General features: G+C 41.0%; 2 protein-coding genes, 1 long non-coding RNA gene and 1 other non-coding gene across 4 annotated transcripts; 2 read left to right on the forward strand and 2 right to left on the reverse strand.

Annotated features, from left to right (window-relative positions):
* Positions 1-22: 22 nt before the first annotated feature.
* Positions 23-2,198, reverse strand: LOC134178001 (solute carrier family 35 member C2-like). Its single transcript, XM_062644783.1, has 10 exons — positions 2,049-2,198; positions 1,837-1,987; positions 1,712-1,775; positions 1,160-1,232; positions 997-1,092; positions 857-929; positions 712-795; positions 484-659; positions 298-427; positions 23-234 (listed from the first exon to the last, which is right to left on the reverse strand). Exons 1-10 carry the CDS (start codon positions 2,160-2,162, stop codon positions 47-49), a joined length of 1,149 nt encoding a protein of 382 aa, XP_062500767.1. The 5' UTR covers positions 2,163-2,198; the 3' UTR covers positions 23-46.
* A 947-nt stretch (positions 2,199-3,145) lies between these two features.
* Trnas-uga (transfer RNA serine (anticodon UGA)) lies at positions 3,146-3,227 on the forward strand. The gene has a single exon. It is a non-coding gene; the product is annotated as a tRNA-Ser (tRNA).
* A 1,489-nt stretch (positions 3,228-4,716) lies between these two features.
* LOC134177971 (zinc finger MYM-type protein 1-like) lies at positions 4,717-5,638 on the reverse strand. The gene has a single exon (XM_062644750.1). It carries the CDS (start codon positions 5,545-5,547, stop codon positions 4,717-4,719), a length of 831 nt encoding a protein of 276 aa, XP_062500734.1. The 5' UTR covers positions 5,548-5,638.
* A 6,168-nt stretch (positions 5,639-11,806) lies between these two features.
* LOC134178414 (uncharacterized) lies at positions 11,807-13,523 on the forward strand. Its single transcript, XR_009969622.1, has 6 exons — positions 11,807-12,553; positions 12,619-12,657; positions 12,726-12,827; positions 12,895-13,009; positions 13,073-13,184; positions 13,248-13,523. It is a non-coding gene; the product is annotated as an uncharacterized LOC134178414 (long non-coding RNA).
* The last annotated feature ends 1,096 nt before the right edge of the window (positions 13,524-14,619 follow it).

The following is a 14,619-nucleotide window of genomic DNA, read 5'->3' on the forward strand; positions in this document are numbered from 1 at the left end:
AGTTGTAATTTGTCTACTGTATTTGCCAGATTGTGGCTATGATGCCTTAAGAGGTTCTAGTTCTGTTATGAAGTGATGAGAACACGACCACTTCATCATCGTCATCTTGACTATGATTCATGTTCAACATTTCCATCAATTCTGGGTGGTTCTTGTTTCTCAACTTGCGTCTTTGCTTAACCGTCTTATTCTCCCACCGTTTGCGGATTTCACTTGGTTGATTACTGCGATCAGCTGTAAGACAGTCGTTTTGATTAACTCTTGACACAGAGACTGAGAGTGAAGATCAAAACTTGCCTTCGACTCGCATTGCTTTAGTGATCGCGTGTGTGGAGATACCCAAGATACATATTACAATGCCAACAATATTAAGGGTTGTATACACAGTTCCCTCAAAGAATGGATCGGCACCCATCACAATGACTTCCTTTGAAAAACACGTAGTGAACAATAATCGAAAGCTCTAATCGAGATTGTCACAACCTTAAAAACAGCTGCAACAGCAAAGGTAAGGCCTGATGTATGGAACAGCAAGAGATACTCAGAGAATGCCAATCCGAATGCCAAAAATGCTCCACAAAGCATAGTCAGCAAGGGTACTGCACTATCCATGGGTAAAGCTGCACCAAAGAACTGTCTTGATAAAGCAAATCTCGTGCCTGCAACAAAAATGTAATACAAAGCAGTAACATACAATTATACAATACTAACCTTCCACTTGTGAAGAGAATGCAATTGTCACTATAATCATGAAAGGTTGGAGGTGGTATATTAAATCAACAGGATTAGAGAGACCTGCAAACAGGAAAAATGATAAATAATTTCATTAAGAGCAAGGTGCCTGTTGCCACCTGACCTATGGCCTCATTCTGTGTCAAGATTTGGGCTAATGTGACTCTGATGCCTGCTATGACTGATGCACATAATACCTAAAAATAAAGCTTATGTTGAATCACCAGATTAGCTTCCTACTAATAGCAAGTGAACCAATCCAACCAAAGCAAATCCCATAGTGTTAAAATCGGTCGACTGGAATTTAAACAGGAAAAGACCTCCGGCAATAAGCATAATTATTAGTATCTGAGATAATTTCTGCCAATATGAATTTCATAATTTAGAAGAGAACAGCAGTAACTTGTAGTGTAATCCATTTGCTTACCGGTTTTTCTAGTTTGAATGCCATCCCAAAAAGCAAAACGAATATGATGGCAGTTGATTTGGTCATCGTGTATCTGATGAGAACATGACATTTAATCTTCTTTGGCATAACACATGTACAGATACAAAAAGTGTAACTCTTAATGTCTCTAGTATATGTAGACTATGGTAGAGTACTTTAGTTGCGAAGATCCAGTGACCATCCTTCAGCCCAATCGTCTCTGTCTGTGTCTGTCTGTCTGTCTGTCTGTCTGTCTCTGTCTGTCTGTCTCTCCACACACACACACACACACACACACACTTGTTTGAAATTCCTTTACCATTCACTTCCTGTTCACTATCTTGTTCCAAGAATAGAAAATAAACAGGAAGTTACAAATATGGCAAGCATTTCCATACAATACACACAAAAGGACATATTTAGAGCAAAAGCACGTTTCTAGCAAACAAAGTAACTCATTGACTATCACTGTCAGTGCACCTAATTTATCACTGCAATTTTACCATCTCTTACACCAAGAACAACAGAAATCAAGACAGAAACTAGACCTACAGAGCAACTGTGATGTATTCCATGCCCCAATTCGAGAAGGCAACGTCTAGCGCAGTAGCGGCGGCTATACGTGTATAAAAAGATCGTAGTACAACAACTTAACAACAAGGAAAGAGCTGCACGACCTGCTGGCACAACTCTGTAAACGTAAACGCTCCAAGGAAGAAAGACGACCTCAGAACTCCGAAAACACTTGCACCACGCTCGCATAAGCCAAGCTATTACAAACTTAACAATAAAATGCACAGTTGTCATCATCAGAGGAATTCTGTAGTTCTGCGTAGGAAACAAAACTACAATTATTCGAGTTGTGATACAACTAGCTTTTTCTGCCTACCTTTGAGTACCATTTGTTGTAAAACGTTATGCTTACAGAGAACACATAGTAGAACCATACGAGGCACACTGTTTTTGCAGTCAAAACCAAGCAATAAGACGATATAACAGCCATGTTATCCGGGCTTTTGACCACGTGAATACCTCATATGCAAATTTTGTATGCTAGACTTTGTTACTTGTTCAGCAGTGGTTGGTGGGAGTGCTCGACGTTCTAGGAAGGTTGAACTTGGTGCCGATTAATTAAGGTAAGAATTTTGTTGGAGTTTTTACTGTTCGCGCCCACGCACTCTAATAGATGACAGCTATGGCGTCAGTGTACTGTATCACGTGGCACAAACACTAAAATTATGTACACGTGCTCGTGGGTTGCCACTGTGCACTCAGAGCCGTGTACATATCTATACTTATATTCTATATTGATTTATACTTATACATATTTATTTATATTTATTGTGCCATTTTACTTACTAAATTTTGAAAGTAAAAGCGCGATGACATGACGCCCACAGAATTGCCGCCATCTTGCGCCTGCGCGTTCTGTCCCAACGACGGCCATTTTGGCTTTTAGCCTCGATCTCCCAGAAAGATCCGTGTAGCGCCGATTCAAAATTGGCCGTAGAGGTCTGGGAGGTCGAGGGTAGACCAAGACACACGGCCAGGATTGCTCTTGCACCGTAACGCCTTCTTCTTCTCTGCCCACACGTACAGAAGGTCGCATTGGGTGCAATGCAATTAATTAATAAATTACCTAGAGAGTTGTATGTGTAGCCTCATCCTCAGACTCTCTCGCGCTAGTCTTGTCTGGTGCCCGTATGACAATTCCAGGCGCGAGAGTATGGTGACGGTCCTTCCTTAAGCTAAAAAGTATAGTGCTTTATATAATCAATATGCCAAAACAACGTCTTCTCATTTACTCGGTAAAAACGTGCGCCAAGATCAGCATCCTGAGCTGCTGCTGGTGGCTGACAGTGTTATAAGTGCATCTAGATGTGCAGTGTATTTAGATTATCTAATATATACAGAAGATATCTGTAAAGGCGTGACCGAGTTACGTGGTCGTACAATAGCAACATTTTCGATGACCAACGGTTGTCTGCTGCGATGGCCGAGTGGTTAAGGCGTTGGACTTGAAATCCAATGGGGTCTCCCCGCACAGGTTCGAACCCTGTTCGCAGCGTTCTTTTCTTATCGTAATTGGCGGTTGACAGTCTTTGTTATGATTGTGGGCAACTATTTATTTGTTTTTTTTATTTCTTAACAGTAAAGCGTTGTTCATTTTGGACGTTGTATTATTCCACGCGTGCGCAGAAAGCAGCCATGAGATTCCAGACCGTTAGGTGCGGCAGCCCTGACGCCATTTTGGTTTAGGTAGGACTAGCGTTACACGGTCTGCGCTGTGTTCTGCTTAATTACAGAACAAGTGTGTGACAAAGTTGGATAAAACAAGTTACTAGACCTGTCAAGAGGTTCGATACAGTTAGGGAAATAGGGTAATCCGGGGTATTTCCGCACACAGGCAATTTTGCACACTTTGAATTCAATTACTTCTCATTTCTTTCAACGGAGATTAAATGGAACGTGTGAACACTCAGTGGATAGCTTATCGTTCTGCGCTTTAGGTAGCGGCAAAATAGTTATGTTTGTGAGCCGGAAGAATTTTCTAGCTAGCGTTTTTCATGCAAAAGTGAGCATCACCTTGTAGAACAAACCGTCTAACTTTTTAGCTAGCAAGTTGTTTGGTGACTTCATACTTTCCAAAGATAGACAAACCACTATTACTGCTCGTGCATATCGCAGACAATAAACCACCAGCTGAATTAGCCGATCACGGGGAAACTTTTTGTCATTTATGGGGGCCCTAGTAGGGTGCAAAGGGGATACAGGGCCGGCGGAAGCAAATTTAGGTTGGTCAGGCCTAGCGCACGCTAAAGGGCGGGGCAAGTCACGTGACACAATACGAGTCTAATGCAAAATCCTCTTAACTCAAGGCTAACGACACTATACAGCTACGAGAATCGTCCAAATACTGATAATCGATGTTCAGAACTACTGACAAACTGTTCAGCTACATGTGTCAGCGACAGCGAATCAGCACGATCCTTGTACACATGCAGCAAGAGTAGGTGATTTAATCTATCCTGCTTCATTGTACTCCTAAGGTACGTTTTCAATCTCTTGAGGGCACTAAATGACCTCTCACTGACGACGTTGGTAGATGGCAGGACCATCATGAGTTTAAGGACGGTGACTACTTTCGACATCAAATCCCTTTCGTAAGGAGATAAACTCAAGATGTAGTCTCTAATGTCACACACTGTCACAGAAGTCTTGTCTACGAGACCAAAAGTTGGCTTGCAAAATTTCAAGATGAAGCTGCAGTTGTTGGGCATCTAAATCGTCATGATACAATGAAGTGACATGGTTGAGGCATTCCCTATAATTGTCACCCTTGACAGCCTTTAGCAAAAGGTCCTGCAACATGCAGTACATTTTAAATTCGGGTTGATCAAACCTGGCTTGAATAGCATTCACAATTAAATTGAGTGCTTCGTAATATTGCTAGCAATAAAATTGCTTGCAAACATCGAAAAACTCAGGTTCAGCACTGCTCTCCTCATATTGCCTTGGAACTTTCCTCTTTCTGGGCAGGACAGGGTCATCAACATCTAATTTAGTCCTGTCTCTTGAAGACTCTTCCAGAAAAGATTGAACTGTGTGTCGTCTCTGAACACGTGCAGCGTTGCAACAGTCATCAAAGCTATCCATTGACCCTCGGCAGCAGACAACTTGGGTGATTGTAGGGTCTTGCTCAAGTTATCACTATGCCTCAGAATTAGTTGTTCCAAAGCAACCCCAAACAAATATCGAAACGTTTTAAACTGGAATTGAACGCCAATGATGCGGCCCTTGATAGCAGGATCAGATACATAGTCTTTGGACATCTCCCAAAGCTCCTGCAGAACACAGTAGTTATCAATTACTGACTTCAAAGAGTCTGCCCTGACCGTCCACCTTGTTGGACACAATGTGCGGAAACCAGGGGTGTCTGGTGCGAGACTTTCCTTCAACTTTTGCAAAGCAGTATCCCTTTTTGGAGAGTACTTCACAAGTTTTGAGACTTCATAAGTGGTGTCCAGTGCATCCTTCATCACTTTGCAATGTTTTACAGCATCCCCAACAGCCAAGTTCAACGCGTGCCCATAGCAATGGGTGTATAAAGCTCGGGGTTCTTCATCCAATAGCTGCTTTGCAACACCGGTATTCCCACCCTTCATGTTGGCAGCACCATCATAGCATTGCCCTCGGCATCTTGACAGTGAGAAGTTCATGCGCACCAACATATCTTTGATGACACTGACAATGGTATGTGCTGAGATGTCATCAATCTGGTCCATACCAATGACATCTTCTTGTGGCTCTAAATTGCCATGATCAATCCAGCGAATACATAATACCAGCTGCTCTCTGTTGGATGAGTCTGTGCATTTGTCACACATGATGGAGAAAAATGTAGACTTCTGGATACATTCAGCTATTTCTCAAAGAACAGACAATGCCATGATTTTTATGAACTCATTTTGCATGTCATGAGATACATATTTGCTTGACTTTCTAGTCAGCCAGCTTTTTAGTAGAGGATCATCTTGACCACGTAATTTCAGTAACTGAATAAAGTTAGAGTCAGTCTCATCCCCATCTCCTCGAACCGGTAATCCCTGTCTGGCTAAAAACTTCAGATTGGAGATGATCTTGAGTAAACACTCCCTGTTCTGTCCCTTCTCAGGTGTGTGCTCTCTAGACAGCATCTCACCTACATCTGGGCAAGTTTTGGGCAATTCAACGATTGTTTGCATTGCCTCCCTGTGGCAAGACGACGATTCATGAGATTTGAATGCCACCGTGGCTTCCTTCCAGGTGGAAAACCCCTTTGATACAAAGGAAGGGTCCCCTTTCTGCCACTTGATCTTCTTTGACTGCAACCCTACCACACACACGTGGCAGAAGACGACATCATCCTTAGTGGAATAGTGCAGCCATTTCCACTTCTCAAACCAATGCGACTGACACGATTGTCTGACGACTACTTTCTTACCGAAGGTACGCTTTGGAAAGACGAAACCGGACATTGGCTGATACGGCTGACTTGAAACTTTAGGTAGACAGGACTGAGCAGATTCTGGAAAAGACAACATACTGTACAGTGATCACGCATGTGCTGAGCTCTTACCTGACTGGGGCACACCTACTACTTCCGGTAAGCCGTCTTCCTAGTGACTTCCGGAACGTTTCCGCCTACTTCAGGCACACTGACAGTCTAACATGGACTTGGTGAGTTACTTCGATTTGGCCCTGCCAGTAATTAACTGCTGATAGAATTCTTTCCTTTCCTCCACCATCAGGATGATTAAATACAAATATATTTAATTACCTATACCGTTTACCGGAAGTTCTTGCTTTTGTCTCCAGGTGGAAATACTACTTTCAAATATTGGTTCGGCCATGGCCGGACCAACCTTACAGGCTCCGCCGGCCTTGGGATATCACATCATTTCATTGTAAATTACCATACATACTTAGCAAAAGACCATCAACGAAGCAGGCATGGGTTTGTGAACGGTGCAGAGTCTGATAGGAGAAGCAGGAGACAAAATCAGTAATATCTAGGGTGGACCATCTAGCTAGCATTCGCAGAAAACCTACAGAAACTTTAAGTTTGCTTTATGTATGCTCAAGTCGTAATTCTAACCGTTAGTAAACTATACACCAACCAGGTGTCGTGTTTGCAGCCATCAGAGGGAGAAACAGCAACTGTGAGGAATAGCCCCACCCCTGATGTTTAACCCTAATGCAGAAAACGTCCAACCGCTTGCTTGTATAGTTGCATGGTGCCAAGAACAGTTGTCCACGTATACTGCAGTAGTAAAGAAGAAACTAAACGCAGGTAAACGCGGGACGCAATCTTTTGCAGAAGATACTGGTAATCTAGATAAAAAGTGTGCGGAATTACTCCGGATTACCCTACGAGGTAATTCCGTACACATTTACCTTTGGTGACCCGTATCGTGTAGACAACGTGTTGTTTTAACTTCTTGTTGCTTCTGTCGTTAGCACTGGTCACTGCACTACATTCAGGAAATTTTGTGATTAGAAACATGATCTATAATAATGTGAGGGAAGGTCAGATTTGGTGGGTGGGGCAATTCCGTTCTCCCAATACTCGCTTTTCTCAAAGGTTTGGGGTTTCTAACACTGTTCAACACACACTAACACTTAGAAATCGAGTCTGCATGTCTTTCTGAGATGTACAATTAGCGTTTAGTCAACACAGCGTAGAAATATGCATGGCCGCTGAGATGTACGACCTGGAAGCTAAACCTACTCTATTGTCACCTATTTCACAGTTATCGGAGCTGGAAGTTGCAACATTGTCGTGATTGAGCGGAGCGCCATTGAAGCAGGTAGGGATACACTTCCGCAAAATTGCATAGATGGCAGTGATTTAAACCGATTGCAAAACTAAACTGTTCGTAAATGGTTTAAACCGTTTGTGAAATCGCATTCGGTTAGACCGTTTCCAAATCGGTTAGACCATATAATGCAGACCATTCTCAAATGGTTAAGACTGTTCTCGAATGGTTTAAGAAGGTAAACTGTTTGCGAATGGATTAAACCGTTTGTGAATATTTCAGATATTGTGAACCCGAATGATTTGGCTGTCGTAAATGGTTTTCTATTCATTTGGTTTACAAAAATATTCTTGTAACTTTGCTTGTTTATTATTATAGAAAACAGTTTTCTTCACACCTGCATTCTCAAAGATTTAGACTTTTGCCAAGTGCACCATATATGCCTGGATCGATCCGTGCCTGAGAGTTGTCTCTTGTATGGATTATGACAAATTCATAATCTCCTTCTAGCAATTACCATCTCAAATGTCACACCTACAGTTTGGTCAACTTTTGTTACCTTGATTGATCAGATGCTTGTGCAAAGATTGCATGGTATATGTAAGGAAATATTCTGCATTCAATTGCATTTTCTACAGACTGTAGGATTTTGATTTCCACAAATTTACAGTGCAGTGTGAGATCTAGTGGCTATCTAGGTATACAACTTCGTTTTGTAAATTTATCATAAACTTTCTGATTCTGCCTTCAGCGTGTTGGACCAGTCAGTGTCAATCATTGGCTCTGGAGACAATTGTTACATAATACTGAGAATGCAAACTCTTCTTCATTTTGCTTCTCCATCAGCAATCATTGTTGTTGAGTTATATGATACTTGACAAACTTTTGGCATCAGTGCATGGCATCTTCATTAAATCTTTTCTAATCTTTTTAGCTGATGCTACTTTGACATTCGAAGTTTAACAATATTAGCTATTGTTGTGTATTAAAACTTTAAGGATGCTAACCAATTCGCAAATGGTCTAGACCATTTGCAAATTGGTTTAGATCCTCTATCGGGTTATCTAGTGTTCGCATATGGTCTAACTGATTTGGAAACGGTCTAACCAAATGCGAATTCGCAAACAGTTTAGACCATTTGTGAACAGTTTAGTTTTGCAATCGGTTTATATCATCACTAGTAAGTCTTATCTTGCGAGTGAGTTTACCGCTGACAGATCGTAGCACCGAAGGCCAAATACTATGGCTACAAACAGATTTGCAAAACGAGCTTTGTTCTTGAAAGTTAGAAACCAGACAAGTCAGCAGATGTGGTACCTTTGCTCAGAAATTGCTGTCTAGATTCTACAAACAATGACACTGGCTGTTTCTTTTGTTCCTTTTGGAGCGCTAGACAATCAGCTATTCAACGAGTGTTTACTTACCAGAATAGAGCTTGGTTCAGAGCAGTGATCAGCCATTGAAATCAAACTGTACGGAATTACCCTGGATTACCCTACTACTTATACAGTTACTACTTTTAGTTTAGTAGCGAACAATTCTGAACAGATAGTTTTATGTTTACTTGCCGATTACGCTTAGCACTTATAGGATATTTCATTGAGTGATAAGTACTGTGCGCCCCAGCTCGTCATCTCAAACGCCATGCACGCACAAACACAGACACGCAACACACACACACACACACACACTAGAGGTGAAACTGCTGATTCAGCTGTCCAATCCTGCTAGGTTGCAGGTTGTTGCCAAATTTGGGTGTTGCTGCCCTGTGCACCTGGAGCCAAAGCTCTTGGACACCCAGAGGCTTGCTGCCCACTAGAGTTAGGTCTGCTCGCAACTGACATACTGTGTACACACCCAGCTAGGTGGCATAAATCAAGACCCAGAGACTACAGTACCAAAAATTTATTAAAACAATTTGACAAAACGCATATGATACAATATGCTGTTAGTCACCTTCCTTTAGATGCTTACTACCACTACAGTCAAACAAGGAACTGAAAGTTCATTTGGCCCTTCATTGACGCTGCTGATGTTTCTTTTGATGTTGGTGGTGTTTGTAGTTGTTTCATGTACAGAGGCTTTACAAGACCCTGTATATGTCTTATGAGACTATCGTGGAGGTTTTCTGTTACTGCAATGCTTCTTCAGAAAGATGCTATTGTGTGTTGTAGGGTAAGACAGTTTTTTGACCCGAGAAAAGGGGATGTAATATAGTTAGTACTGTTACTGTATTGTGTTGGCCATTTCTATGGGAGGGACGCATACAAGTACTGTGTATATTGTAGTGTAAGGATAAGCCTTGAGGCTTTTGAGTGAATACATTAATTTTGTGTTGGAAAGATTGGCACTCACTAATCAAGAATCCAATAGTACATGGTGTCAGGAGTGGGATTTGAATCCATGGCTTGCATATGCAGACCAGAGCTTTTGACAGCCTTGTGCTGCAACGGTACTTCAGCCGTCATCTTTCGTAGAGTCGTATATAGACGGCTCTGATCTTCCGTGAGCCTTGTATAGACAGACTATTGATTTAATAGCATAATTCCTGTACTGTACTGGCAGGACCAGGAATCTGACAATGACATTGACAAAGATTGAACTCTGGTAAAGGAACACGTTAAATTTTAGTTTCACTGATAACTTGGAGCCTTCTGGAGCCTTCTGGAGCCAAAGGATCTGTGTCTAGAGCCAAGTTTGGCTCTGTTGCCGCAGTAACAACACTCCTGCAAATTCTGTCACATGATACAAATCATTTGTCACCAGTCAATAGCAATGGGTGTATAAGTACTTTCAATTTTAATGTTGTTTCTTGGAAATGACATTGGTTTACTTTTACTTTCAAGATACAACTTCCGTCATATTGTATTACATTACTTTTGACTTTAGAGGGGCTCTTGCATGCATGAAGATACAGATGACAGTATGTTTCTGTTGCTGCATGTTTATGTAGGCATTCCTCTTCTTTCCTGAAAACATATTACTTCAGGGTTAGTTCTGATAGGTGAATTATTTACTGCAATTTATAATATATTCTGGATTATGGACCACTGTAGATATATCTGTATGGTTTGAATTATTGTTTTGAGTTTGCCCAGTTACCTACTAAAGTCCATTCTCGAATAGGAAAATGCGTAGGGGAAACCGGTATCTCCTGAAGTGGACGTCCTAGCGAGTTGATTCCAACATCATTGGAAAGACAAGGAGGAGGTCTCAGATCAGTGAATACTATGATTGGTTCTTTATTAGGACACAGTTTACACCAGGTGTCAGATGACTTCAATAACTTCAATTACTCTGAACTATAGATTGCTAAGAAAATCAGCTGTAGCTAGCAAGCTTATGTAGTTGAGACATTGGTTGAACCTAAGTTCATAGGGAAACGTTTCTATATTGGAACTGTTTATTCCACTAGCAGTAATTAACTACTGTCTCTGTCTCTGTCTCTGCTCTTTAATTCCGTATTTATCTATTAATTAACCACAGCTGGCACCTATTTTCCTATTTGGGGAATGGACTTTAGCAGAGTTAGACTGAAAGTGAGACCAATTGGTGACATCATCCTAGCAAATGTTTTCGTGGTCAGTTGGATATTGGCTGTGATGTTGGTGTGGATGACTTCAGTACTGTGACAGGCAGCCAACATATGTCACTTACCACATTGAACTGGCCACCCTTACTGTGGAGCCTAGAACCAATTATTCAAGTCAGCTGACTGATCTAGGCTCTATACTGCATATCAAATTAATTAAGAGTTTTAAGTTTGGCCATAGTATAGGAAGAGGTCTTGTAATTTTGCAAGAGTTGTGGAGTGTGGAAGGGATTTTTCCTGATGGTGTCTACTCCAACGATGATACTTTGCTAACATAGGACAATATGACAGTTGTTAAGTAATTGATGTATGCAGACTTCATGATCCAGGTGTCACATTTAAATTAACACAACACATTTAGAACTATGACAGTATAGCAATGGATTACCCCAGTGAGTTCCAGGACTGCCGCTGCTAAGGCTTATCTTTTGTGGAGAACACGGGACACTGCAACCACTTCCAGATGGTTGGACAGGCCCCAATTTTAACCCTTGGTGTCACTAAAAGTAAGTACTGTGTACCAGCAGTGAGGTAGCCAGGCACAGTGCCACACTTACCAGATCTAGAGAGTTATGCCCACTCAGAAGACTACACACTCATCCAATCTAATTAACATGTAGTATCCAAGTTTTCTATTTTGTCACTGTTGATTCTGGTGGCCTGTAATGGGTAAAGGAATGGTTTGGGACTTCAAGGCTGGAACCCTGGTCTATGAATCACGTAATTTACATAAACGGTGATTGCATCACCTACCACTCACAGGCTTTTGGGCATTCCTTAGGCAGGGTTCTTGAAATATAGAGAAGATTTGCTACTACCTTTGTCAACGTTTGCTCTTGTTCAGTTTGTATGTTTTTGGGCATGTCCCAAAAGGTACACTTGAGGGCATTTTTGTAGACCTCTAGCCACACAGTCTAAGTAGGTTGTTCTAGAAGGTCAATATCATACTCAACAAAATTGTGAACTTTGTTAGATTACAAAGAAGAAACATATCCAGCCATAGGACCAGGTGTAGTAGTTGGATGTGGCACATACAATTGGCATGTTTTCCAAATAGTAACACATGGTGTCATATGGCATTGTTTTTGTCAGCTGCCTGTGAGAGATGGTTGTGGTAATAGAGATTGTTTAGCTGGTATCCGTACAGTTTGTTTAGCTGGTATCCTCAGTTGCCCTTACCATACCTAAAGTGCTTCCTGGCAGTGATAACAGGTGTTTTGAATAGTTTCCTGAGAAACTAAACTGTTAGTTTGGTTGATAGGTTTGTGGCTAGACATTATGTACCTAGTATCCTTCAACTAATTGTGGGAAAAACTCTTGGCATGGTAATGTTGGCAACAACAATGTGTCTTATGTTTTGAGAACAGGTAGTTTTGGTTGAAGATCTAATAGTATGCTAGCAGGCGGTATCTTTGTCTGGGATTGTGCAATGCTAGATAGCCTGTCACCTATAGTATTCATGACTTGTGTGTTTTTAGACTTTTTGTTGCATAAAGTATTAAGGTAAGCTGGCTGTGTACTATGTACACCTTGAATTAGTAATGTGTCTTTTGATCAAATGTATGAAGAACATTCCTATCAAGTCTAGGTGAGATCATTGATTCAAGGTCTGCATAATTTTTCATAATTACACAGGGTTGGATAGGAATACAAGGCCTGTAATGCTTTGGTACAGGAAACAGTATTTTCAATCCAAGAGAAAAGACAGGATTGGATTTAAGTAGTCAGTACTTGGATCTTTGTTTTGCTCTGACGAGAGGAATTGTTATGTTTGCTGGTGAGAACTGCTTTCATTAGTCTATAAGAGAGAGGCATTAACTTATTGCTGTGTTGGAATTATTTAGATAGAACAGCTTGCTGTGGTTGTGCATGGGTGTGCATAGTAACAGAGTAGGGAGACTGAAGATGGTGAAATGCTGTCTCAGCACTGCTACTAATGACTTTCTAATTGTAGTGGAGGTTTGATTATTAATTAATTGTTATGGACGGGCTAATTGCATTTAATTTGGCATTCATTGCCAGTTCCTTGGTCTGATGTTGTAGAGGTGGATCCAGCACTTGAGTTAAAGAAACATTTCATCGAGATTAGAGAACTGCCCTGGAGGATTAATGTTTATATTCAAGTCTTTCAAAGGTTTTTTCCAGAGCCAATAGTATGATAAGCATTGACCAGAATGTATTTGGATACTGATTTCAGGCACAAGGAGGAGGAAGCCAAAGTGAGTAATACTGTGGCAGAGTCAATGCTTTGGTATAGAGATATGCTGGATTGTGGTTGACGTACTAGACAGCTCTCATTTGCTGTTCATACATTGTAATTGGTCACTGGTTTTGTTGTGATAATTAATGATTGTCATGTTTTGTATGAACCTGTACAGCTTTCGTTACTGTACTGTTTTTACCTTGGCAATGAGTGGATACTGTTTTAAGCTTTGGCTGTTGTCTGCGAATGTGATATCATACACCATATACTAACGGCACACTATTGCTGTCTCTGTTTGTTGGGATGCTATGGTTGCAAGCATGTTTACATGTGATTACTTTGCCGGGCTTCTTCTGCTTTGTCTGGCTTTCAGCGAAGTGCCTGGTTCTTGAGCAGAGAGCCTGAGCAGACTGAGGAGATTGAAGCACCTTGTACAATTTATGGTCTACAAGGGTCAGTAACATATATTAATTCTTCCAGCTAAAGTAATGCACTCTGCTGGTAATATTATATGGGTTCTAACAGCATATACCTTGCATATCGTATTCCATCTTTGCGTTTCCTAGTATAAGTACAAAGATGGTTGATTGACTGAACAATGAAAGCGACCAGATACCAAGAACGAGTGTCTTGACTTATTTGTTTAGTAGCTTGTTTTTATTCTATTAGTTTATAGGATCTATTGCATTTGCAACTGTCTATATGGCTTAGTTATGCAGTTTGTCAATGTCAATAGTTTGTTGCCTAGGTGTTAGACTGCTGGTTACTGGTGGTTCCAGCACAGAGTCTAACCTCAATAGATATTGAGGTAACACTCAGAGTTATAGTTCAGTGATGAAGGTGTGGCTGTTCTGTGCCAGCACTTGCCCTAGATCATCTTTATTAAACAGCTGAAACAGAGCAGGGATTGCAATGGTTTCAGTGTAAGCTGTTACTTAATTTGTAAGACTGACACCTACTTGTGGTGCAAATGGAGACCTTCCATAACTAATTATGAATTAGTGTAGGTGCTTTACTTTGCACATTTTATTCTAACGTAGGAATGGGAATTCATCCAAGTAGATTGTTGTCATTTCTGAAAACATTTACGTATTTTAGTGCAATGTAGGCGTATCTCATTTTGTGGCTGTGTGGATAGACACATGTTAGGGAGAAAGGATGTACGCAATGTAGGCGTTTTGTATGTGTAGGTACTTACGTATGACTAGCCTGAGGAATCTGCCCTTGAACGGCACGTGAGTTACTTAGTTGGGAGTTGCTACCCTCAAGGTGTATTGTTTGTTTGAGTAAAATTTGCATGTCCCATTCTTTTTTTCTTTCTCTTTGTAGTTGGCAGGAACACTCAATGATCTAGAACAGAGAGTTG

The sequence above is a fragment of the Corticium candelabrum genome, chromosome 4 (genome assembly GCF_963422355.1).
Source record: "Corticium candelabrum chromosome 4, ooCorCand1.1, whole genome shotgun sequence".
Taxonomy (NCBI): domain Eukaryota; kingdom Metazoa; phylum Porifera; class Homoscleromorpha; order Homosclerophorida; family Plakinidae; genus Corticium; species Corticium candelabrum.

What these genes read in the sequence shown, in the direction of transcription:
- LOC134178001 (XM_062644783.1), bottom strand. Translation starts at nt 2,162, where the DNA reads ATGGCTGTTATATCGTCTTATTGCTTGGTTTTGACTGCAAAAACAGTG. An exon ending in ACAACAAATGGTACTCAAAG is followed by an intron (nt 1,988 to 2,048) that starts GTAGGCAGAAAA and finishes TTTCCTACGCAG; the next exon opens with AACTACAGAATTCCTCTGAT. An exon ending in CTGTTGCAGCTGTTTTTAAG is followed by an intron (nt 428 to 483) that starts GTTGTGACAATC and finishes TGTTTTTCAAAG; the next exon opens with GAAGTCATTGTGATGGGTGC.
- LOC134177971 (XM_062644750.1), bottom strand. Translation starts at nt 5,547, where the DNA reads ATGTGTGACAAATGCACAGACTCATCCAACAGAGAGCAGCTGGTATTA.